The sequence below is a fragment of the Festucalex cinctus genome, chromosome 15 (assembly GCF_051991245.1).
Source record: "Festucalex cinctus isolate MCC-2025b chromosome 15, RoL_Fcin_1.0, whole genome shotgun sequence".
Classification (NCBI taxonomy): domain Eukaryota; kingdom Metazoa; phylum Chordata; class Actinopteri; order Syngnathiformes; family Syngnathidae; genus Festucalex; species Festucalex cinctus.
Genome location: NC_135425.1, coordinates 865854 through 892561, shown reverse-complemented (window position 1 = coordinate 892561; position 26708 = coordinate 865854). Strand labels below are relative to the sequence as shown.

The following is a 26708-nucleotide window of genomic DNA, read 5'->3' as shown; positions in this document are numbered from 1 at the left end:
TTCATTCAAACCACGGGAAGAAATTCTCATTTCATAAAGTCTGACCGTTAATTTAAAAAAAAAAAAAAAGAAAAAAAAAAAGTGCAGAACTCACCTTGCCATCAAATTTGGAGTATTCATTGAAGGGGTTGTTGAGCTGCTGTGGACACTGCTCCAGTCGAAGTGAAAGGGTAGATTTCACACATGCCGATCGCATTCTGTCTTTGAAATCCCGTTTTTCAAAAAAGGAACCCAGATCCTCTACTTAACAGAAAGCAAAACAGCAAAAAAAAAACATGATACACCTGTTTAAAACAATGCACATGAATGAGGATGGCAAATTGGCAATACCTACACGTTGTTCATAATTATAAGGCAAATTACACTGAATACACTTTTAATCTTCAACAATTACGTTACATCTTTTTTTCAAGTCACTCATGTTGACTGCATGCTCGGTACATGACAATTTTTATGGACAACGCTCGCCGGCCGTGCATAACTGCGGTCTGGCAGCTCTGTGACTGACAACTTCCCGCCGTGTCTCGCGTAATCATGTGTGATAATGTGGCATTAAAAACAACGACAAACACACAAAGTCTGTGTTCAACAGAGAAGCAGAGAGGTGGACTTCCTTTGATTGAACTCATCGCCCACTCCCATAGCTTCTGCTATGACGTTACATGCAACATCATTTTGCAACTCTTTGTTTCACAGGTTTGGCAATTCCCGAACCCTACAAACAAGTATAGCGCCACCCGAAAATTCCTGAAAACTACGCTTTAAATGGGAATTTACTTGGCCAGCTGTGGTCTCAGTTTTAAACTGATCCTGTACTGTAACGACTAACTATGGCCATTAGATGGCAGTGATGACTCTCTTTTGCGTCATCTCAACCCACCCCCCCAATGGGAAGAGCAGTGGGTGTGACGTTAGGGGCTGCTATTTGAAGCAGTGACGATCTGGCTGGCTTCACAGGCTTCCGTTGATCCCAGACGCACGGCGAGTCAAAGACATTTTATGGTCAGCCTTGGTCATCATTTGTGGAAACAATCCGAGCGTGAAGAATATGATTAGACAAGAAAATGAACATCCTCAGATCCAGCCAGAAATATGTTAAGGTAAGCGCTAACATGCTACGAGCTAGCTCGGTAACTAGCTTTCTAGTTCGTCAAGCGTTTGTGTAGAGCTGACAAAGAGCATGTGTAAATGTACTACTGATATATACGATAACAACTGTTGCCTAACTAATGTGAATGTAAAATTCACAGATCGTGCATCTTGCTACAAGTTCCGTCCCACTGCAGCTTATGAGGCAGAGAGGTTAAAAAAGAAAAAAAAATTCTTCATTTTCGAAAGCATTTGAGACACCACATCCATAATAAGTTATCAATAAAGCAGTTTTCACAGGCCACATCAAATGGCAAATCTTTTCATTGACACAAAATGAAAACTTTTTTTTTTTTTTTTTTGCTTGTTTTTGTTTTGTTTTGTCCCACCACCCCACCGCAAGTAATAGAGTGACACTAAACAATTGTATTTACAAGTCATTATAACCCGTGTGAATTTTGGGGCGGGCTGTCATACTGTGACTCTTTTGAGAGGACCATTTTTCATCTTCAAGTTAAATATTTCATAGCTCATTTTTATGTTCATGTCATCCCAAAGAGGATAAGTGAACATGCGTAGTGATATATGCGATGTATACAGGCAGACTGTTCACTTTTGATGCAACGAAGAAGCGGCGTGTCCGGCGTCGTATGAAATAGACAACATCGACAAGCGATCAAAACATTATATTAGTATTTACGATACATTATTAGCCTACATTAGTCTACATTGCATACAAGGCACTGGCGCATGCCACAACTTTTAATTCCCAACTTGGTCTGAGTAAAGGAGCAGATTGCTCCGCGGGGGTATCGCGTCTGCATCCTCCGCTCGAGTTCGACATGGTTTAGTCAAGTGTGTGAATGTAGTCATTTGAATTAAAAGTAGACTAGGGCTGGGGAAAAAAGTCGACCAAGTCGACTAGATCGACTTTAAAAATAGGTCGACTGGAAAAATTTAAGTCGACGATCCGCCCAGAACCATGTTTGCGCCGTCGCCGTCCATGTTTCTCACGGACCTTTTATGCCGCCGCGCAGAGTGTGTTGCAAACCAGTGAGAAGAAAGCGGACAGAGTAATATTTATTTATTTATTTGTTTGTTTATTTATTTATTTTTCAAATGACTTTGATTGGTCTTATTGGTTGTTTGAATTTGGAGGTGTGTTGCACAGCCGCCATTAGCCTAACTGCGCATATAGTTCTTTTACTGCAATCGTATATGTACACTCGTACAGTATTTCCAACATTTATTAGTTAAGATTATGTCCTCATTGGTTGCACTATTTTAAAATGGAGGAAAAGCGAATGGATAAGAGGACAGAGGTATAGGCTCTTCTAAACATTTGGGAGAGGAAGAGAGCACGACTTTGAATCGGAGTCACCAAGCCACCATGCACGTTATTACTGCCAAGCTTGGTTGGTGAGGTGAACAACGACCCTCAAAAAGTCTGTAAAAGCTGCAAAGATACACCAGGACTTTTAAACGCTCATGGATCAGTACGGCGGCATGACTGCCGAGTGAATGGGACGGCCAAATCGACGCCACGGTTCATGGATACCGGTCCCGGAGCAATAACATGGATTCAGCGCGTCACGGATAGACAAAGGTAAACACAAGAATAATGTTACAGAAATGCTTGTAATATGGTCATTTAGTTCGCTCCCTCGTGTAGCGCTTGGCAGCTGCTTAATTGTGTGACTGTTACTTTGTATTAGTCAGCAGTTATTTATTTTGCTGCGACCGGCAAATCTCCTGCGAACGTTATTTTGCCGTGAACACTCGGAACGAAAATTCTTGGCCTGCCGTGAATACCACGATTGCTTATAGACATTCACAAGCGTATATGAATAACACAAATGTGCACGACCAGATCGCTGCGGCGTCGTGATGGCCGTTTTGTCGAGTCAAACACATTTCATTGGGATTTAGCTTAGCGCTTCACGGCAACGTAGGTAAAGTTTTTCAATTTTTCCACTCACCGTGACAGAATAACCCCCCTCACAAACACGGCTTGAATCGCAAAGCCATGTCATCTTGGTCGCGAAGGAAGAGCTTGTTCCCCTCGGCGTTAAAAAATATAAATAATAAATAAATAAATATACATATAAATAAATACCCACGGCGTGGCAAAAAAAAAATAATCTCATCGGCGTGACAAAATAACACTCGGTGATCAGTTGCTGGTCACGGCAAACAACTAACAAACAAACAACCACCATCGCCTGTGTTTTCATGACCATACAACACTGAAATGAAGGGAAGGGCATGAAGAAGTGGTGTGTATGTGCGTGCGTGCGTGGCTGCGTGCGTGCGTGGCTGCGTGCGGGCGCTCCGCAGTTAGACTAAATTGAAGACTATTATTGTACAGGAAATATAAGGAACAATGGATTTTATATAAAGATTATCCACTCAATTCAACACATGTTCAACATTTGCTGCCACAAATCTTAAAAAAAATATATATAAAAAATAAATTAATAATAATAATAATAATAATAATAATAATAAAGTCGATTCTTCATTAAAAATATAAGTAGTCGAGTCGATTTTAAAAGAAGTCGTTAGTGACAGCCCTAAAGTAGACTAATTAAATTAAAAACTATTATTTTCTATATATGTACAGCACAGTTAGTCTTGCAATGAGCACTGCTATTATTTGTCCATAGGGGCATTAAACATAAATAAAAATATATATAATATAATATAATATAATATAATATAATATAATATAATATAATATAATATAATATAATATAATATAATATAATATAATAAATAAATAAATAAAGTCTATATATGTATAGATAGGTCTGGTGCCATTGAACATTGAAAAGTGGTTGAAATTGAAAAAATATTCATAAATGACTTAGTTATGACAGTTCAAAGGAAAAGTCATATTTTGGACAAAATTAGGGATAGACCGATAATCGGCCGGGGCCGATTATCGGCGCCGATATTTGGCATTTTGACAAATATCGGCATCGGCCATTTTTTGAATCTGAAGGCCGATAAAGCTCACTGAGCAGGGGATACTTGCGAACGTAGCGAATTTGGGGTTTTCATCAGGATTTGTAAGATGTTCGCAGTCAGTTTTTATTTGTCGTAAACACATTTGGAACATATTCACACAATTTTTCACCGCGAAAATCTTTTTGAAACGTTTTTACGAACCCTAACAAAAACCCCAAATGAGCTACATTCACATGAATTTGTTACTCAGTGAGAAATTATATATAGTTTGAAAGAATCCCCCCCCCCCCTCCCCATTTTATTGCAAATGAATATTGGCTTGAAATATCGGTTATCGGCCGACTTGACTACAAATAATCTGTATCGGTATCGGCCTTGAAAAAACCATATCGGTCTATCACTAGACAAAATCATAAGAATAAGGCTTCATTTGCCTTCATCTTAAGACCCTGTAATCTATAATAGATCTGATATTGTGTATTATAATTAACCTTTTGTTGGGTAAAAAATTCATTGAAAAGGACCAAAAAAATAATCGCACATGATATCGCAATCACATTTTTTGGGGCAAAAAAACAAACAAAAAAACACAATTAGATTATTTTCTATAATCGTTCCCCTCCGGTAGACTCAGAGTCATGAGAGCACGCACCAACAGGCTGCAGAACAGTTTCTTCCCCATGGCTGTAAAGAGACTGCTGCAGGTATCTAATTCTTTTACTAAAGCAAAGAAGTCCGCAATTAAACATAGTAGCGATTTCAGATTATGAATACTTGATAAAAGGAATTTTAACTTTTATTTTGCTCCTAAAACCATGCAAAATCAACGTGGTGCCCCTAGATTGCCCCTGGTTGCTGAGGGAATTACAACTCCCCTCAGTACTGTCCAAATTATTAATTCGTCAAAACGATGACCCAATTATCGCTACAGAGTATATATTAGGGATGCACCAAAATTAAAATTTTTGGTTGAAAACCAAAATTGAGAAACGCTTGGCCGGAAACCGAAATGCCAAATAAATAAATAAATAAATAAATAAATAAAATAAAAAACAAAAATCAAGTCGAGTATCAAAATAAAAAGCAATGTTTAATATCACTCAGACTCACCATTAGCTACAGTCCACTCCACATTTTCAACATGTACTACTACAGTAACGACTGAGAAATAACTGAGCTGGATGAATGAGACTGACCACAAGCATACAGGAAGCACATAGTGGAGGGTTATGTCATTATATTTTGATTCTATGATAATGTTGTCCTTGGCTCTCAGACAGTGCTTTTTTCTGCACATTGTTGGACGTAATTGGAGATGAAGTTTTACTTGAGTTAACTTTGTGAGCGTCATCATTCGTCAACCTCAATTGATTTGGGTCGCTGCTGATAAAGCAGCTTTCGTGTCGGTCATGTAAAATAAATACAAATGAAGGAACCGGGTGTTGTGTTGCTTATTCAACGGGGGGCATTATTTGCATTTCAGCAGCAAACAATTTGCTATGACACTTCAGTTGCACACTAAAAACTTTGATCGCTGAAAGCTAGCACGCAGCTGCTACACGCACAAACTTGCCATGTGTTGTTTTCCGTGTCATCTCCTCTCGCTGGCGCACACACCATACGGAAATCATGATACTACTTTCCGCTAACCATATGTGCCATTGCCATTATTCCTCACCACTGATTTGAATAGCATTGACGGGGTTAGCCTCAAGGCGCTAGCTTTCAGCTGCTGCTCATGAATTTACAAAAACTAGCGATTTTAATATCCATAGTATTTATGTTACAGCCGTAATGCGGCAGTGTATATTGATTTTCGTAACAATATACGGACAATCCGTAACAGTTGGCAGATCTTGAGCAAGTGACGCCCCTCTCCTTCTCCGGTGTGCACAATGAAGCTGCTGAACCAGTACAAACTCACACGGTGAAACACCAGTGAGGCAGAACACTCACGTTTGTTGTTTAATTCAGACATACTCTTGCTTGCAGCAGTTTTTTGGCTTGCGTTACCCACAACATCCCATTTCAACCACATTTTTTCGGCTTCAATTTCATTTCGGCCGAATGCCGAAAATGTTTATTTTTGCCATTTTTGGACAAATATTTTCAGTGGCCGAAAATTTGTTGCATCCCTAATATATATTCTGTTCTTTGTCCATGTTATTTTCTAATTTCCTGTAACCTCTGCTGAAACAATAGAAATGTCCACATTAAAACTATAACAAAAACACTTGAGAAAGAGTTAAATGTTAACACTACCTGATTGAGAGGATGATCTTTCTTTCCATTGAATATTTTTACATTTGATTTGGTTTTGACGCTCCTTCCTCAGTCTTTCAAGTCTTTGGGCTGAAAAAAAAGGAGCACAAATGCAAAATTTCAGTCAGACTAAAAATGACACAAAAAAATAAACTAAGTAATGTTATGTTCCTAAAAACAAGCATTGCATTGCATAAATAACACAACTGAAATGTGCTTCAAACAAAATGAATCTTCAAGTGGACCATCCTTCTTATCTTACCAGCAGCCCCGGGTTTCTCATGGCTATCTTGTTGGAGCCCTAATAAAACAGCCACAACATCAATTCTTAAATCCAGTTTGAGAGGTTTGCAGCTTTCGGACCACAAATAAACATCTTGACCAATGTTTCACCAATTTTACAATAAGAATACAGACAGCCCAAAGTAAACATTCTGTCCACCTTTGAATTCACCAACCGCAAATCAATTAACGATCCACAAAAGAAATAAACACACCCGCCAAAAAACAAACAAACAATGACTTCAACTCAAAACCCATCACACCACAACAGCATAAAATGCTACTCGATGTGAATGTCAGGCAACATTTTTCTGCAATCATTTATTCACAACAATTGCTCGTTATCAGTGCCTTTGATGATTCCCTGCTTGATTACCTGGAACTGGACCTTGGTTGGGCATCCAATTCCTGGAAATTTTATGTTGGAAAAGTGTGGTCAAATCTTTACATGCAGCCTGGCATTGTTATTCTGAATGATAATTGTCCAATACATATTTGAACTTTACATTTACATTACGAGTGTGAAATTTTGTTTGACAAAATGTTTCTGACGTGTTTATCAATTTTTAAGATTCGTAAACTTGTGATGTCCCTAAAGATCGCCGAGTCATCTCTATTGTTTTGCAGATAAGATGGACACCGATGTTTGGGATCATGGGCATATAATTCTTATTTTATTCTTCTTTGGCCAACCTTAGCCTTTGGAATTTTTTATTTTTTTTTGCAAGCTTGAGGGCCCTTTTTTCCCCACATCACGTGACCACATTTTTTAGATTGACGCATTGCTGCAACACCTGCATTGGACTATAGAGAGTCATTTCATGCAAAAATCTCACTTTGGCAAAAAAATAAATAAATAAATAAAAATAGTGATTTAGGCAGTTATGCTATTAGGAACTGTTACTGTTGCACAAAGATGACAAACTAGTGTGGTTGCCTTTTCCGAAGAGAAGCTTGAACGAAAGTTAAGAATGTAACTATGGTTCTATGAGTCCCGAACGATCACCAGGTGGTGGTGCTGTAACCAGCACGGAATTCCCCTTGTCGCGACAGCGTCATTGAGTAAGAATTACAAAAATGCTCGTACTTGGTTCCGGCTGACGTCGCACCGTATATAAAAGGGAACGGCGCCAGAACACATCCTCGAGAACCTTTCTCGCGCGAACCAACACGAGGGTTCTGAGTCTCATAGAACCGTAGTTACATTCGTAACTTTCGTTCTATTTCGTCCCTCCCGACCGCCAGGTGGCGGTGCTGTAACCAGCACGGAACGCCGAATACCAGCGATGTCATGAAGACCCTGCAAAATGTACCTCACAACGGGGCCTCTGCAGGACCACCAACCATGTCCAGTGGATGAGGAGAGGTGACATCCAAGCTGTAGAACCTTGAGAACGTGCAGGGCGACGACCACGAGGCAGCCGAACAGATGTACTCCAAGGGCACGCCCCCCAGAGCAGCCCACGACGTAGACACACCCCTGGTGGAGTGACCGCAAACCGCCATCGGAAGGGAGCGACCAGCGACTCTATACGAATGTCGAATCACATCTCAGATCCATTGAGAGAGGCATTGTTTGGAAATAGCGGCCCCCTTTGTTGGGCCGCCATAAGACACAAACAGCTGGGTGGATGTACGGCAGAGTGTCGTAGCCTCCAAATAAGAACGGAGTGCCTTCACAGGACAGCAGAGGCCTGGAGCGGCCTCTCCGTCCATTGAGGTCGGAGGAAAACGCGCAAGGCGAATAGGGCGATTGGCATGGGAGCCCGACAAAACCTTGGGCACAAATGTCGCATTTGGCCACAATGTGACCCCTGCGTCGTTGGAGTGCCAACGCAGGCATTCTGGACTAACAGAAAGAACGTGGAGCTCCCCCACCCGCTTAGCGGAAGCGATCGCAAGTAGAAACGCCGTCTTATGAGACAACCACCTCCACCTCGGCCAGCGGCTCAAAGGGGGATTTGCACAGTGTGTCGAGAACCAAGCGAAGGTCCCAGGCGGGGACCCGAGGCGGGGTCCACGAACGAAGGGGAAGGGCTCCCTTAAGGAAGGAAGACACGAGACCATGGCAACCCACTGATTTGCCATCAAGCGTAACATGGCGAGCCGAAATCGCCGCCACGTAGACTTTGATAGTAGAAGGGGAGCGCCCCTTGTCAAACACAGATTGAAGGAATTCCAAAACAGCCGGAATAGGGCACGTCACGGGGTCCAATACGCTGTTGACACACCACTCTGTAAACAACTTCCACCTGTTAGCATACAGCAAACGAGTGGAAGGGGCACTGGCATTCAGGATCGTGTGCCTGACAGACGCCGAGCACGCCGTCAACCTTGAGTCACGCCCTCCAGCGGCCAGACCCACAGCCTGAGCCGACGAGGATCGGGATGCCAAATCTGCCCCCCTTGCTGGGACAGAAGATCCAGCCGAGCGGGCAGGCGCCACGGGTCGGATGAGCAAAGACGGCTGAGAAGAGGAAGCCACGTCTGGGCCGGCCAAAAGGGGGCCACCAGCAACATCGTGTGACCCACCTGAAGGACCCTTTGAAGAGTCAGGTGAACGAGGGGGAGAGGAGGAAACGCATACAGGAGACCTCTCGGCCAAGGGTGTGCAAACGGATCCTGGCCCAGTGGGCTGTTCGTCTCCCTCAGAGAAAATCAGAGGGGGCAGTGAGTGGACTCCTCGGAGGCAAACAGGTCGACTGCCGCTCTGCTGAAGCGCCTCCAAATGTCCCCGACCACTTCCGGGTGGAGACGCCACTCTCCCTGAGGCGGACGATGGCGGGACAAAGCGTCCGCCGACTGGTTGGCAATACCTGGGAGAAACCCAGCCCGCAGGCTGGCAAGGCGGGGAGCAGCCCACTTGAGAAGACGTTGTGCGGCCCGAAGTAACTGGGCTGACCTCGTCCCAACCTGATGATTGATGTGATACACAGTGGAGGTGTTGTCCGACCGCACCAGAACGTGTCTCCCCGCCACGTCTGGCAAAGAGTGGATGAGGGCCAGATGCACCGCTCGCAGTTCCAGCACACTGATGTGAAGCGAGCTGTCTGCAGCAGACCCCTGACCCTGTGCAGTCCTGTGTTGCCAAACTGCACCCCAGCCACTCAAACTGGCATCGATGGTGACCACTTCGCAGCGTGCTGGTACCACCCCGAGCGGAACTCCCGTAGCAAGAACTGACCTGCGCCACCACGGCGCCAGAGCAACGACAAACCGCCTGGCCACACGAAGACGCGTTTGACGGTCCCGCAGGGGATTGAGGCGCAAACTGTTCAGCCACCGTTGCAATGGCCGCAGAGACAGCAGGCCCAGCGGCACCAGGGCTGTCAGAGATGTCAATTTTCCCAGCAGCCGCGGAAACTGGACGTACGGCAGCGTCACGTTGGCTCGGAAGAGAGAGACGAGGCTCAGCACATCGTCCGCCCTCTGTGGGAAAGGCCAAGCTGTCATGGAGGTGGTGTCTAACAACATCCCTATGAACAAAGTCCTCTGGGATGGAACAAGAGAGGATTTCTCCAGGTTGACCTTGAGGCCGAGACCTGCCACATGTTCCAGAAGCACGCTCGTATCTCGGAGTGCTTGAGCCCTGGACGGTGCGCATATCAGCCAGTCGTCCAGATACGGGAGCACTTTCATCCCCCGCTACTGCAGGGGTACAAGGGCTGCCTTCACCACCCGCGTGAACACCCTGGGAGAGAGTGGTAGACCGAGTGGGAGCACTCTGAACTGCCAGTGGCGACCCCTGGAGGCAAAGCGGAGGAACTTCCTGTGCTGATGGGCCACAGGGATGTGGAAATAAGCATCCTTCAGGTCGTTGAGGTGAACCATTCTCCCCGGGCGACCGTCCTCAACACGGCCGACGTAGTGAGCATGCGGAAAGGTAGCACCTTCAGATAACGGTTGAGCCCCCTCAGACCCAGGATAGGGCGGAATCCGCCTTTCTTTTTTGGGATGAAGAAGTAGGGGGAGTAGAATCCCCCTGAATGAGCCAAGGGATCCACTGCCTCGATAGCGGACATGGCTAGACCAGACCCAGTGCCCTCACCGGGTCGCTGATGACCGTCTCTCTGACCCGGTTGGAGAGAGGGGGCCGGTGTCGGAATTGAATCCTGTACCCATGAATTAAGGTTGAAACCACCCATGGGTCCGAGGCGAGGGCAGCCCAGCAACTGAGCTGCAGACAGGAAAAGTAACCAACTGCCGGCCCCACGGGCCCCCGAGCAAGGAGGGACAAATCTCTCAAAGCCATACTACAAAACGCTGAGACCTCCTCCACTTCGCCGGCCTCGTTAGCGGCTGAAAGAGCCAGCAGGAGATGAGCCTGTGCATTGGCCAGGCGCGCTTCAACTGCCGCTGTGTTATATGACCTGTTTACCAGTTCATCCGTCAGGCGCCACTGACTGTCAGGGCAACTGGCATCCTCTCTCAAGGCTTCCTCCACAGAGACGATCAGTGAAGCAACACAATACTCCACCTTAGACATATGTCCCAGCCCGATAGGAGCAGGGAACCGCATATTAGTCAGCACACGTCCATCCACAGGAAGCCGAGGGAAAACACGGGTTAAGCCAGCAGGTCTGAAGATCAGTCAAGAACAGATGAGATTCAGGGACCCAAAAGGCCTTTGAGTGGTCCATTCGGCAGGAGGCTGAGAAAAAAACGACGTGTCCAACCCAAGACGTTTGAAGGCGCTGAGCATAACCTTCCGCGCCACGTCCACGCCAGCTGAAAACTGCTCTGACGAAGGAGATGTCTGGGCCACGGAAAAAAAAAAAAAAAAAAAAAAAAAAAAAGTCTCCCACATAACCCTCGTCCTCAGCCTCTTGGAAACAGGTTCCAGAGGCCGCAATGGAGATTTGCATCATCGTCGACCTCGTCCGCCGGGGGGAACAAGTGGGGGGTTGCCTCATCCACCACAGCAAACCTCACCCCCGCTGTGGCCTGTGAAGTGGAAAGAAATTGGCCACTCCACTGAGCCTGCATCGCCCTCACAGTCGCCTCCAAGCGCCTCATTTGAGAGGCCAACTGTGACTCAAACCTGCTTTTCTTACCTGCAAGGGTATGCGCAGGAGAAACCGACCTGCGTTTAGGCCGGGCCCCGCGGGGGAGGGGGGTGGGGGGCAAACTCCACTCCCGACGTTGGCTGCCCCAGCTCGGCTACCGCGGTCTGCTGCGGCAGCACATCAGTCGACGTAGTGGCCCCAGGGGGGCGGGTCGCTGCCGCGTCAGCCCCTGAGCGACAGTCGAGGCAGCAGTCCGTGCGGCCTTCTTCCGGCAGGAAGGAGCCTCCACAGTGTTTACAGCTGGTGGCATCTTCCATAGCAGCTTGCAATCGCAGCGCAGTCAGTGAGTGCGCGCCGAAATGATGCTATCTTCGTCTGGGATAGGAGGCGAGCCGCCCCGTCACCAACGGAATCAAACGGAGCGCCGCGCAACAACCGAGGCAGGAGCGGAGGGAGGAGGGAGGGAGCGACCACACGCGATGGAAGTGCCACGTACGCGGTCGATGTGCCGAAGCTGCACCGAAATGGCGGATCGGCCTTGCGAGGAGAGGGCGCACACACAGCGAGCAGCTCTATGTGGCGTCATAAACAGTCGGCGTGTAACAGCACCCTAGCTAGCTAGCAACATCAAAGCAGCTGGTGCCTCTGGCAAGAGTTGTGTCACCCTGAAATCACACACTCCAACCGAACACAAAACAAGCTAGGAGAGGATACTATTAGCCGTACGTACTTGCTGGTGCAAGTCATACCAAAGCAATCCACACGGCTTTCGTTACAGATGACAATCAAACTCATACGCACCGGCCTGAAGCTGTCACAGCCGAGGGGTGGCAAAAGTGGCTCTCGTAATGATGGCAGGAGAGATCCAGTCTATCCGTAACCATCGCGAAAAAAAAAATGCACTGAGCCGTCACAGCCAAGGGGGGCGAGACACACCCGCAGCCCAATCCACCAGATCACAGGCTACTCGCGACGGCACGGGGCGTATAATGCTGTGTGAGAAAGGTTAAAGAGGATGTGTTCTGGTGACGTTCCCTTTTATATACGGTGCGACGTCAGCCGGAACCAAGTACGAGCATTTTTGTAATTCTTATTCGATGACGCTGTCGCGACAAGGGGAATTCCGTGCTGGTTACAGCACCGCCACCTGGCGGTCAGGAGGGACGAAATAGAACCTCTCACTGTTGCATTTGTTGTTCCCTTACAATACCCAATTTTAGCGAAAATGGGTAATTGTTTTGACGAATTAATCATTTGGACAGTACTGAGGGAAGTTGTGATTACCTCAGCAACATCTAGGGGTACCACGTTGACTTTGCTTTAGTGAGTAGGAGCAAAACAAACGATAAAATCCTCTATCAATCGTTCATAATCTGAAGCCACATTCAATATTCATGGTTCTTTGTATTAATAAAATAATAATAATCCACTTGAACAGACAGATGACCTAGGCGGTAGGGCTGGGCGATAAATCAAATTAATTCGATTAATTGGTCCATTTAAAGTACCATGATGTGAAAATTAGCTAAATCGTGAAATCGTGTTGCTTATAAATAATAAATACACTTCCTCTCCCTTGAGCGGCTCACTTCTGCTTTGTTTGGTGGCTGGCACGCTTGCTGATGACGTCACAATACTGTAGCGAAGCTGCGGTATATGACGTCATCGGAAGGCGCACAGGACCACGCAACAGCCGTACAGGCAGTTCACACATCACCACCTAACAGCTGTTATTAGCAGCACAACTAACCTCTTCCAGCAATTGCACCAAAGGCATCCGAAAGAATGGGAGGAATGCTCACATCTTCATCTTGGGGCTCCAATTCCTGGAACTGGACTAAGGCGGGGGAAGGAACCAGCAACCCTGGGATGCTCCAGGCGGGGGTCTCGGTTCCACTGCGCGGGGCCTCAGCGCGCTTGGGGCCCACTTCGTGAGCCAGGGGGAAACGATCGGTCAGATTCCTTAAACTGGACCTTGGTTGGGGGTCCTATTCCTGAAACTGGACCTTGGCAGTGGAGGAACCTGCAACCCTGGGATGCTCCAGGCAGTCTCGGCCCCGCTTCGCGGTGCCTCACTGTGACTAGCTCCGCTTGGGACCCGCTCCGCACTATTCCTGAGTGATCCTCTCGGCGTTAGATGCAAAATGGTTCAGCTCGGATGTGGCTGACGGCCGACGAGGTTGTTCACTGTGTGCCTGCGTCTCGAGGGCAGCAAGCCATTGGAGGAGTTGCACCGCAGCGGGGCGCCCATGAAGAGCAGATGTCGTGCGCTTTTGACGCACAGGCTTGGAAGGCGCTCGTGACGCAGGCTGCAAGAGTCCCACTGTGGTTGCAGGGTGACACATGGAGCGCGGGCCTCATCGGTGACGTGTGGTCACAGAGTTGGAAAAAAAAAAGGGTAGCAGCCGGTGTTGTTGGCGCGGTGGTCGCTGAGAACACAAAGGAAGGTGCGACGTGTTTGGGGAAACGAGTCACAGCACCAAAGAGTCTTTTTGCGAGTTTTTATAACGAGGTGCAAGAACTGGAGAGAGTCCAGAATGGAAACAAGAAGAAGAGCGATGGGGCTCGCACCAGTTGTTTTAAAGTACGTGGGCATGTCTGATGGGGCACTGTGTGGGCACAATCCCCCCTTTTTTTTCTTCGCTCAAACGCAAGTCTGCAGACTTTAAAGTACAAATTATTAAAGGATTAATAATTACGCATTAAATTTGGTCAAACTGGCAAGTCAATTTTCCCACCAAAACACACCGTTTAGCACCCATCACAATTAACGCATCATGAAATCATTTTGTGATGAATAATCTGAAAGATATTGGTTACATTTAATTCCTGATGGAATACAAATAAGATATGACGTTCATACACACAAAAACATAATGTGAATCATTCGTAGTTCATATATCTATCAAGAATTGTCTTTGTATAAATGTGTAACATGGCTTGGCTTAGTATAAAGGTACATGAGGAAATCCAAAAAGAGAAAAAAAAATTTAAGCCTGGTACACATATAAAGATTTTTCAAATCTTAAAAGATTTTTTATCTTTGTCAAATGCCACACATAAAGATAAAAAAAAAAGGGCATTTAACAGCTTTGGTTATATTGTGTGTAAGGTGCGAAGATAATCTCATCACAGCTCCCTCACAAACATAACAGATTATCATCTCAACACCGGTCAAGATTCCAGTCCTCCGCGAGAGACCTCTCGCGTGATTATACATGAACTAATCAAAATTGGAAGGGAGAAAAAACAACAACAACTGAAACAACTTGGAAACGACAAGACACACCATGGAAGACAACAAACCCGACGAACTGGAAGTTATGATGGTGGTTTGCGGACTACTTTTCCCACGAGCTGGTCCTCCATGGTAGAGGTCCACCAGACTTTGTGCTTCTGGTTGGACATGCTTGCTTTCTGATATGCTTGTTGTTTTTGTATAGGCGCACTTCCGTCTTTTTCAGTTAGGGCGCCTCTTGATTGGCTACATTCCATTTGACGTCACGGTGGCGGGGGCGAATCTCGGCGTCCCCGCCAACGTTAAGATTTTTGTCATAAATATTGAACATGATCATTATTTAAGATTGTCAACGCCGACTGGCTTTGGACCCAATTATTGGGACAAATCCACTCTTAACATGTCCCACATATAAAGATAATCTTATAAAATAATCTTATAAGATAAAAGATTGTCTGGCGTTTGACGTCCTTTGTCGGGAAGGTGCAATATCGTGACAAAAACAGCCCAATTCTCTTTATGTGTGAACCAGGCTTTCGGCAACAAAAGGAGTTACAAGTGAAAGGCCTTTATTTCAACATGGCCAGTTGATTAAACATTTCGCGTTTCGGCCTTGGTAGGCCTTCGTCAGGGCAAGCTGAAATGGACTGTCATACAACTGCTTATATAGGAGTTTGTCACATTTTCATAGTGGGCAGGGCACAAAGTCAGCTGGTACTAATTATCTAATCAGCAAGCAACAATAAGCAATACTTTTAAAAGTATTTTAAAAAACACAATATGCAACATATTTACAATGTCTTTTTCAAAAGAGAGTTTAAATAAAAGGAATGACATTTGGTGGCACGGTGGATGACTGGTTAGCACGTCCACCTCCCAGTTCTGAGGACTCCGGTTCGAGTCCAGGCACCGGCCTTCCTGGGTGGAGTTTGCATGTTCTCCCCGTGCCCGCGTGGGTCTTCTCCGGGTACCCCGGTCTCCTCCCACATTCCAAAGACATGCGTGGCAGGTTAATTGGGCGCTCCGAATTGTCCCTAGGTGTGCTTGTGAGTGTGGGTGGTTGTTCGTCTCTGTGTGCCCTGCGATTGGCTGGCAACCAGTCCAGGGTGTCCCCTGCATACTGCCCAGAGCCAGCTGAGATAGGCGCCAGCACCCCCCGCGGCCCTTGTGAGGAATAAGCGGTCAAGAAAATTGATGGATGGATGGAATGAATGCTATTCAGACCAGGATACTTAGTGGCTCTTAAAGTGTTGATCCAAAAAGACTCTCTGTGCAGGAGTCTTTTTAATCTATCACCTCCTCTTATAGACTCAGTTATATGCTCTATATCATAGGCTTTTAAAGTTGTATTACAATGATTGGAATATTTATAATGCAATGTCATAGGGTATATATATATATATATAGAGCATTGCCAGTTCTTACCGCTTTTTTATGCTCGGCAAGTCTGGATTTAAATTTGAGCTTGGTTCTACCAATATAGAAACGGCCACAAGGGCATTCGAGTTTGTAAAAACCATAGGTTGTTGTTACAATTAATAAATGAATTAATATTGTATTTTTCATTATTTAATATCTTAGTAAACACATTGGTAGTTTTTATGTTACAATGCACACAGTTGCCGCAGCTAAAATTTCCAGTTGTTGTACTGAGCCAAGTCTGGGGTGAGATTAAATAAGTTTCTTCTTCTTCCCACTCCCTTTCAGGCAGAAATGGACTTTATCTTCCTATTTTTTTCTCTCACTTTTTGTTGTTGATTTCTTTTCTTTTTTTTTCTTTTTTTTCTTTTTTTTTTGCAAAGGGGGGAGATAGATCTTGACCAGTTTATTGCTAAAGGCGGGGGCCTTCCGAAAGCTGATTGTTGAGTATGTGGAAGTATTTATTTATTTGATTTATTTAGTTATTTATTTGTTTCGGGCAATAACAAAGCACACAATGGGTATCAGGTTCCACCAGAAAAGAAAAAAAAAGAAAAGAAATCAACAACAAAAAGTGAGCGAAAAAAATAGGAAGATAAAGTCCATTTCTGCCTGAAAGGGAGTGGGAAGAAGAAGAAACTTATTTAATCTCACCCCATCTCCCATTCAAAATGTCAAGATCAAAATTAAACAAGTACCTAGAGAGCAATGAATACTAAATAACACACACACAAAAAAAAAAAGAATACAAATGATTTCGCATGGTGGCAGTACACTAAGAGACAATAAGTATTACGATTGTTACATCACAAATACACAAATGTAAGAAATAACAATGGCAATAAAGGATATACCAACAATGGTAAAGAAGGAACAAGCACATGTTTATACAGACAGTAAAAACACTGATGTCATCTTAACACAAAATATTCTCAATGTATTGTGACCAGACCATTTTTTTAAAATAACAATTTAAATCTATAAATACTTTTGCATTGTTTAAGTTGTAAACAAAGATTATTCTATAGTTTAACAACACATACAGACACGCAAAAGCTTTTCCGAGTAGTTCTAATTCTTGGTAACGAAAAATTTCCTTATTCTCTCAGTGTATGCACACACACTAATTGTGAAAAAACGTCTGCACATTGACCGGTAATGCTTTGTTAAAAGCCTTGTATAAAATTATAGATGTATAGTATCTCACAAGATCTTGAAATTTTAACAACTTAGATTGAATGAACAAATTATGTGTGCTCCAGAAAACCAACCTTATGAAAGATGTGCAAAGCACGTTTCTGTAAGGTCACTAGTGGATTTATTGTATTCTGGTATGTGTTTCCCCAAACTTCAATACAATATGTGAGGTATGGAAAAACCAAGGTACAGTATAAAATGCAAAGTGCATACTCCTCGAGAAACTGTTTTACTTTATTTAAGAATGCTCGGGTTTTAGAAATTTTTGATGATACATATCTGACATGGGATTTCCAAGATAATTTACTATTACCCCCAATAATTTTTCATTCACACTTTCAATTGGCACACCATAAATATTAATTTGTAGTCCAGAATCCATTTTTCTATAACCAAACATCGCGTTAGTTTTGCTTATATTTAAGGATAATTTATTTATGTCCATCCATATTTTCAATGTGCTTAATTCGTGTGGTTCATAGTTGTTATGAGCCCATTTTCACTACTATAAAAAAAATATTTGTATCATCAGCAAAAAGAATAAATTTGAGTACTTGGGATACATTAAAAATATCGTTAATATACAAATTAAAAAGTTTTGGCCCCAGAACAGACCAAGATGTTCTTGTGTTTCAAGTACATGGGCCAGACATGGCCGTCAAAGAGGCCGGGGGGGGTCCAGTTCCTCTGGGACACCCCAGAAGAAATATTAAGTTTATTAGATGAGAACTGCCCCATTTGGACATATTGGGCCCTGTCCTTCAAATAACTTTTTAACCATTGTCCTGCAACTCCCCGAATTCCATATTTTATACGCTTGTAAAGTAGAACTGAATGATTAATTGCATCAAAAACTTTTTTTAAATCAACAAAAACACCAACAGCATATGTTTTCTGTTCCAAAGCATTTGTAATCTCTTTTTTTTGCCTCAATTAATGCCAAAGAGGTAGTTCTTTGAGTTCAAAAGCTGTACTGACCTTCATTTAATAGTTGATGTTTGTCCAGAAACTTCTCAAGTCAAGAATTAAAAAGTTTCTCAAGAATTTTTGAAAATTGAGGCAATAGGGAAATTGGTCTATAGTTGTTGAAACTGTGTTGGCTATCATTCTTAAAGAGAGGTATTGCTTTTGCAATTTTCATATTCTGGGGAAAATGGCCAGACTGAAAAGATAAATTGAGGATATATATATCCTCAAGGTGTATTCAAGGATCTTTTGTCTCTCCATCTACTTTTTGAGAAGATCCTTGAATACACCTTTAATGGCTTTGTAATATTAGCAATAACTTTTTTTTTTTTTTTTATCAAAGCCATGTTAATGTCATGAAAATCTGCTCATCCGTTGGTGAGAGAAAAAGCGACGCTGGATTCAGTTTAATAGATGTATCACATGTTTCGGCTACAGGGGACAGGATTTTTGCAAATAAATTAGGGCCAACATTTACAAAAATAATATTACAACTATTCACAATCTCGTGCATGTTATAGATCTCACCTTTTTCATCAAAAATAAATAAATAATCAGGGTATGATGATTCCTTGTTTTATTAAACTATTTAATGTATCCCATGTACTTTTTACATTGTTTTGATTATCATACAGCTGTTTCCTATAGTGTAGCTGCTTGCTTGTTCTTATAATGTCAGTTAATTTGTTTCTGTAACATTTATATCTTTGTTCTGCTTCTTTTGTTTTTTCCTTGAGAAACTGTTAATAAAGGTTGTTTTTCTTTTTACAAGCATTAATTATTCCTTTTGTGAGCCAAGGACTCCTTTTATGTCTTCTCTTTATAATCCACAAAATGATTAGCACAAAGCTTTGAGTGCTTGGCTGGTGACCATAACTCACCACGCTGAAAGACATCAACAGGCGGCCACGCTGTGTTAATGGGAATAATAGTAATGCATCGGCTGTTCATTAGGGATGGGTACCTTTCACATTTGAACCGATACTGTTCCGATACTCTGTACCTGGGAATCGATACCGGTACTCAACGGCACCAATTTTCGGCACATTTGTGCTCTTGTTTTCTTTTTATTTTTATTTTATTTATTTATTTTTCCCAATTTTATTTATTTATTTGGATGTAATAAATGTTCATCGTTATGTAACAGTATTTTTTTCTAATCAATTTAACAATTACTTTTAAATATATAAACTTTGACAAATAACAAAAATGTGAAACAAATGAGCCAGAGAGCAATAGTAAAAAATAAATGTAAAACAGTAATTATAAAAATTAATAATTGATGTTTTCGTTTTTTGTGTAGTTATTTTTCCAGAACATAAAGGCTGCCACACGACACGCAATGAGTTTGAAGTTCCAACCCACTTTGCACTCAATATAGTAAATTAAAAAAAAATAACAGTTGGAAGGGAACATGATGTGAACAAAGAGAATAATTGTATTCAAATTAATCATTTGACTGCGCCTGACGTGGTCTGTAATGTTCGCTACATTTTGGCCACAAGCTTTCGCGATTGTAAATATAGTCAAGAATAGTAGCCTACTGTACAACCAAATTACATTACACCAAATTATGTTTATATACCTTAACGATGTTGAATTGAGTGGATTGAGTGGGTCAGATGAAAAGCCATAATATATAGGTAAAGGACGGCAAACGTCAAAAACTGATTTATGGCCCCCATAAAACCATGATTTATGCCCCCCCCCCACCGCCCCCCCCCATAAAACCAATCATAACCCTAACCCTTTGAAGTAAGCACCGCCCCCTTCCGCCTTCTTAGCCAATCAGAAACCGTTATTTTGAATTAAGCCCCACCCACTTCCGCCTTCTTAACCAATCAGAAGGCGAGGACAGCTCCTGTCAAAATTGATTGATGACATCCTGCACCCCCCTCCCCACCTCCCTCACCGCCCTAGCCAATCAGAAGCCGAGGACAGCTCCTGTCAAAATTGATTGATGACATCCTGCACCCCACAACAAACACATGTTATCCGGTTCCCCCCACCCTTCTGCACCCCTTCAATAAACATATGTTTCCGGTCACCCCCAACACCCCCCACCAATTGTATACGTGCTTCCGATGACCCCCACCACCACACCAATAGCTTTGAAGTCGAGGGCAGCTCATGTCAAAATTGATTGATGACCTTCTGCACCCCACAACAAACACATGTTATCCGGTTCCCCCCGCCCTTCCCCTCACAACCCTAGCCAATCAGAAGCCGAGGACAGCTCCTGTCAAAATTGATTGATGACATTTTGCACCCTCTCAACAAACATATGTTTTCCGGTCCCCCCTCCCTTCCCCTCACAACCCTAGCCAATCAGAAGCCGAGGACAGCTCCTGTCAAAATTGACTGATGACATCCTGCACCCCCGGCAAACATATGTTTTCCGGTCCCCCCTCCTCCCACCCCTCGATTGATGACATCCTGCACCCCCAGCAAACATATGTTTCCGGATACCCCTCTCCCCCCTAGCAAGACCCCCCATAGTTCTACCGTCTGCTAACCATAAATCGTTTTCGTCCTGATAAAAAACTTTTCATCGTGTCACAGGAAGGACACGCCTTTTGAAGTCTTGCAGGAAGGATCCTACCACCAGCTTTTGAACTCGCGGAGGAAGCGCGCCCCTGTATTCATGAAATTTTTCACACGAATACTGATAAAGCCCCCCACTTTGAAGTAGAACGGGTACCAACCGTGGGAACCCCCGACCCCCCTTATCACCATGTTGGGCGGCAGGAAGCCCCCACCACCGGCGCCTCTATCGGGTATGTGCGTGCGTGAATGTAAAATAGTACGAGGCTCTCTTAATCGAGTTAAAGTGTTGTGAATATTAAAAAAATGTTATCCATTTGCTTCTTGTTTTTTAAAATAAATAAATAAAAGAAACTTACCGGTGTTTACGGGTACGAAGTTGCGTCGCCTTTAAAGGGTTTTTCTTTTTTTTTTTTAAATAAAATAAAATAAAAAAATAAAGAGGATCGGTTTCTAACTGAAGGAGTTGGAAATACAGACGAAAAAAATAGATTATTCGTGCGTAAAGGGTGGTTATTTAACCCATTTCAGAACAACAACCCCTATTCCTCGACTGACATTGTAAAAAAAGCTGAAACCGATGGAGAGGTCTGAGTGTCACACCCCCCCCCCCCCCCCCCCCCCCGCGGTAAACAGCACCATCTAAAGGTCAAAGGATGTTACAGCCTATGATTAAGAGAGGGAGGTAGGTATTAGAATGTGATAAGTTTGTCTGTATTTTTTATTTTAAATAGAGTGAGGCATGAAATTAATCGGTTGATGTTTTGTGCGTTGTATTTGATAGCAATGTAATAAAGACATTTTGGTAGGATGAACACAATAAAGTTAGTCTACAAAAGTAAATTAGGGTATTAAAATGTTGATAATGAATGTAAAACCTAAAAATTTGATTCAAAGGTATTCAATTTGTAAATTATACATTTTGGATGACGGAACAATGTATGGCATTAGAGTAGCGAAAATTTGTTTACCTTTTTTTTTTGTGTGTTTAAAAAAGATAATAATTGTACTAGTTTTAAAAAATACTGATTTCTGGAGAGAATATGTAATCACAAACTCAGGAAGGAACTGCATGTGGACATTATTGGTCAGACGTCTGCTTCTTTTTAAAACTAAGAGAATTGAAAGTATGAAACTTTGAGTTTCTTGATACGTTAATAGATTTATACTCTACTTAACCCTTAATCTTTAATCTAAAAGCCGATCTTTGCAACAATTTAACCAAAATCAGCTTCTTATTAGTAGATTAACACCTTAGTCTCTTACAAAGGGTATTCCTGTAAGCCCTTGGCTAATAGTTTTTTAGAAAGGATCCACGGTTTGAATTTATGACACCATAGATGTATTTGTACATGAAGAAGGGTGTGTACACTTATTTTAATTTGAATTAGAGTGAGGCGTGAAATTAATCGGTTGATGTTTTGTGCGTTGTATTTGATAGCAATGTAATAAAGAAATCTCGGTAGGATGAACACAATAAAGTTAGTATAATTTTGTCTACAAAAGTAAACTAGGGTATTAAAATGTTGATAATGAATGTAAAACCTAAAAATTTGATTCAAAGGTATTCAATTTGTAAATTATACATTTTGGATGACGGAACAATGTATGGCATTAGAGTAGCGAAAATTTGTTTACCTTTTTTTTTTTTGTGTGTGTGTTTAAAAAAGATAATAATTGTACTAGTTTAAAAAATACTGATTTCTGGAGAGAATATGTAATCACAAACTCAGGCAGGAACTGCATGTGGACATTATTGGTCAGACGTCTGCTTCTTTTTAAAACTAAGAGAATTGAAAGTATGAAACTCTGAGTTTCTTGAAACGTTAATAGATTTATACTCTACTTAACCCTTAATCTTTAAGCCGATCTTTTTGCAACAATTTAACCAAAATCAGCTTCTTATTAGTAGATTAACACCTTAGTCTCTTACAAAGGGTTTTCCTGTAAGCCCTTGGCTAATAGTTTTTTAGAAAGGATCCACGGCTCGAATTTATGACACCATAGATGTATTTGTACATGAAGAAGGGTGTGTACACTTTTATTTTAGGGCAGTAGCAATTCAAAATGGAATTTTCCACATTTACCAGATTTAAAGACATACTTATATGTTATCCTAAATGTGATTCACTGTGCAAAATAATAATACTAATGACGCTAAATCACGAAAATACAAATAATTCCTATAAAACAAAAGAGGAACCTCACGACGAGGCGTTGCCCAAGTTCGAGTTGTAAACCTGCTTTGGGCATATACATTTTTCTACAAATGTACCACTGAGAATATTTTGCAAGCTTGTAAATAAAATACTAAAGGGTTACCAACATGAAAAATTAAATTTTTTTAGCTTTTAACTGTGTTAAAATGCTCTTACTTCACCAAATACATGACCGAATTGGAGTTTTCCTCCATTCGCCCCTCTCTGAGAAATTCTGCTCTACAAAACACCAGCCCCAACCTGAGAAAACAAGCAGCTGGCGGTCTTTGACATCATAAGGTTACCCTCTCTCACGTTTTTGTCGTACGTCTAGCTATGTATTTTATGTTTTTGAGCTGTTGTATATAAGATTGTGTTGTACATAAGAATTTCACCCCCTCTTACGTTTTTGATGCGTTATAAAACTAATAAATGTACTGATTTTTTTTTTTTTAAAAGGATTAGGCTTAGAGAAGGTGTTGGTGGCACTCTCATGAGCTGAGTGCGCAAGTTGTTTTAGCCCCTCTGCAGATGCGTACACGTATAAAATGTTATTTTTCTGTTTCTAGTTTTGTTACCGCTAGTGCTATAATTTGTGTCTATGTGATTTTTATCGGATGTCTCTATGTATTTTTGTTGTTGTTTAAGTTTATGAGGTTTGTATATACGAATGCGCTGTGTGGAAATGGGTTTTATCCTCTATCGTTTTTGTAATATTTAAAAAACTAATAAATATACTGTTTTTTTGTTTTTCTTAACCCTTGTGCCATTTGTTTAGCCAAATATGTAAATTGGGAGTTGATTGTGCAGGGGGAAAACACAAAAAAAAAACAAAAACAAACAAAAAAAAAAAAAGAGCCACGGCTTTGGAAAACTGGGGGATGGTCAAAATGCGAGTGTGCCGACATTTCTCAGCCATTGCATGAGGGAGATAACTAATTTTATAGCCCTGGAATATACGTTAGCCAGCCGCGTAACATTAATGTACATTATAAGTGACATTTTTGGACCGATTGGACACTGCATGTATTTTATTGCAATTTCCGTGATTTCTGCATGAAATCCTTCTATGGACATTCCTCGACGGTGCCATGGCCATGAGAAAGATTTCGCACCCCAAATCCACCAGGTGGCGGTAGAGGCCAATTAATGATTTTCCTTGCAAACGCCGCACTGTTTCCAGCACGCCATATTCCACACAGACTTATTTCTTCGTGCTTTTTACTGATTGTGCATTCGACAGGATGTTAGTGGATGCGCGTGCACGTTAGTGGGCGCGCGTGCGTGTTCGTGGATGCGCGTACACGCGCGCCACTTATATTTTTGTGCAGAAAAAGGTATTGCGAGCTATTGACTTATGTTTCGTGTTGGGATATTTGTTTGTTTGTCTGCATGGACGTGGGAGGCACGTTCCCTAGTGGGAGGGGTCGAATGGCAATGCTCTTTGTCGTTGTTATGTCCCCAAAATGAGCCACTGTTAGAGGTGGGCGTCGTTGCAATACAGCGGTTTTCCTCAGTGTGTGAAGGCTGTTATTTAAATGTTTTTTTCTCTTTCTTCACTTTAGAACTTTAGAATTGATAGCGTGCATATTCCACACGCATGCGCAGTTCGATCATCCATTTTGAACAGCCGAGCAGTGGCATTTGCTCTGCAAAGCCTGCAGGGGGGAGGCGTGCCATTGTGGCCAAACGTGCGTGCAACGTGGAGGTGACGTATTTCCCTTCGTGCATTCTTCAAAACATGGCAAGGAGCATGGATCGGTGAAAACTAAGCAGAAGGGATAAGACAAAACAAAAAAAACGTGTGTTTTTTTTTTGCAACTTATGAAGTGTAACATGTAACGGTTGTCGAGATGAATTCCTCGTCGGTTATCTTATCTGGCCGTTGCATTTCTACGTGTGAAAGTGCTAAGCTTCGATTTTTATTCGGCTAGTTTGTATTCACAACAACGTGCAAGAGCTAACGTGCAAGAGACATGAGCTTCCTGGATCTAAGTAAAAGAACGGCGATCGGAGACACAAAAAGCTGCAAATGCAAGTTGGCAAGTAAGTACTTCTACAAAATAAACATAAACGAACATATGAGCACGTCCTGGAATGCCGCGGGGGACGTGCAGCTTCCCAACGGTATGTAGCTCGTCGCTGTGTTGACTTCCGTTCGCCGGATACAATTGGATACAGGCGGTGTAAATTTATCCGAAAAACACGCACGATTTCCGGGTAAAGTAAACGGACGGATCGGTGTAATGGAGCTTTTTCTTTCCGTTATTTCTCCGGAACCGTACGTCCTACGGGGAAAATGACACATATCTGACACATATCTGTAACCGTGAGCACAAGAGATACGTGGCTCGTTGAAGTGCGACGCCGGATACGGGGGTGTAAATCGGGCCTTCCTGTATCCGAAAATCAAACACAATTTGCGGCTAAAGTCACGGAGGGGTCCCGGTGCCGCTCCGGAGCCCCACAAAAAGTACTTTTTTCCCCAAAGTTTTCTATCAAAGCTACCGTGTTGCCTGATGCTCTAACTATGTCATATGAAAGATTCAAATTTATTTCTTTATTATACATATATACAACACAGTTAATTTTCTTCATAATCTATTATTTGGCTTCTGTTGTCCTATGGCGGGGGGGAAATAATAATAATAAATAAATATACTATATTTATGCATAGTTTTGATGCCAATGAACATTTTGGGTGATTGAAAGAAAAAAAAATATTAAAAAATGACTTAGTTATCACACCTCAAAGGAGCATTACATAATTGGCTAAAATGTACTCTTCGAGGGTGTTCTGAGTTAAATTGCCATTGTCAAAAAATTTGGCATGCATTGAAAAAATTGTTGTTATAACTTATTGCCTTATTCGAAGCTCTAATTATGTCATATGAAGTATTAATTTTTTATTTATTTTTTATACATGTGTACAGCACAGTTCGTTTTCTTCATAGTCCATTCTTTGGGCTTGTATTGTCCTAAGACGGGGGAATACATAAAAAAAAAAAAAAATTCATATGTATGGATAGTTCTGATGCCAATGAACATTTTGAGTGGTTGAAATAAAAAAAAAATATTAAAAATTGACTTAGTTATCACACCTCAAAGGAGCATTACATATTTGGCTAAAATGTACTCTTCGAGGGTGTTCTGAGTTAAATTGCCATTGTCAAAAAATTTGGCATGCATTGAAAAAATTGTTGTTATAACTTATTGCCTTATTCGAAGCTCTAATTATGTCATATGAAGTATTAATTTTTTATTTATTTTTTATACATGTATACAGCACAGTTCGTTTTCTTCATAGTCCATTCTTTGGGCTTGTATTGTCCTAAGAGGGGGGAATACATAAAAAAAAAAAAAAAACTTCATATGTATGGATAGTTCTGATGCCAATGAACATTTTGAGTGGTTGAAATAAAAAAAAATGTTAAAAATTGACTTAGTTATCACACCTCAAAGTAGAATTACTTATTTGGCTAAAATCTACTCTTCGAGGGTATCACTGATTTCAAGGCACAAGGGTTAAACTGATTT

At 42.3% G+C, this 26708-nt stretch overlaps 1 protein-coding gene across 3 annotated transcripts in view; it reads right to left on the bottom strand.

Moving 5' to 3' along the window:
* The window catches only part of mapkap1 (MAPK associated protein 1), a 313550-nt gene that overhangs the window by 192187 nt on the left and 94655 nt on the right, over nucleotides 1-26708 (bottom strand). For 2 of the 3 annotated variants that reach the window (XM_077498025.1, XM_077498027.1), the window contains exons 3-4: nucleotides 6322-6411; nucleotides 95-243 (exon numbers count right to left, since the gene is read on the bottom strand). In XM_077498025.1, the coding sequence (XP_077354151.1) occupies nucleotides 95-243; nucleotides 6322-6411 (239 nt within the window). The remainder of the gene's footprint in view (nucleotides 1-94; nucleotides 244-6321; nucleotides 6412-26708) is intronic. The other variant, XM_077498026.1, reaches the window with a different exon arrangement.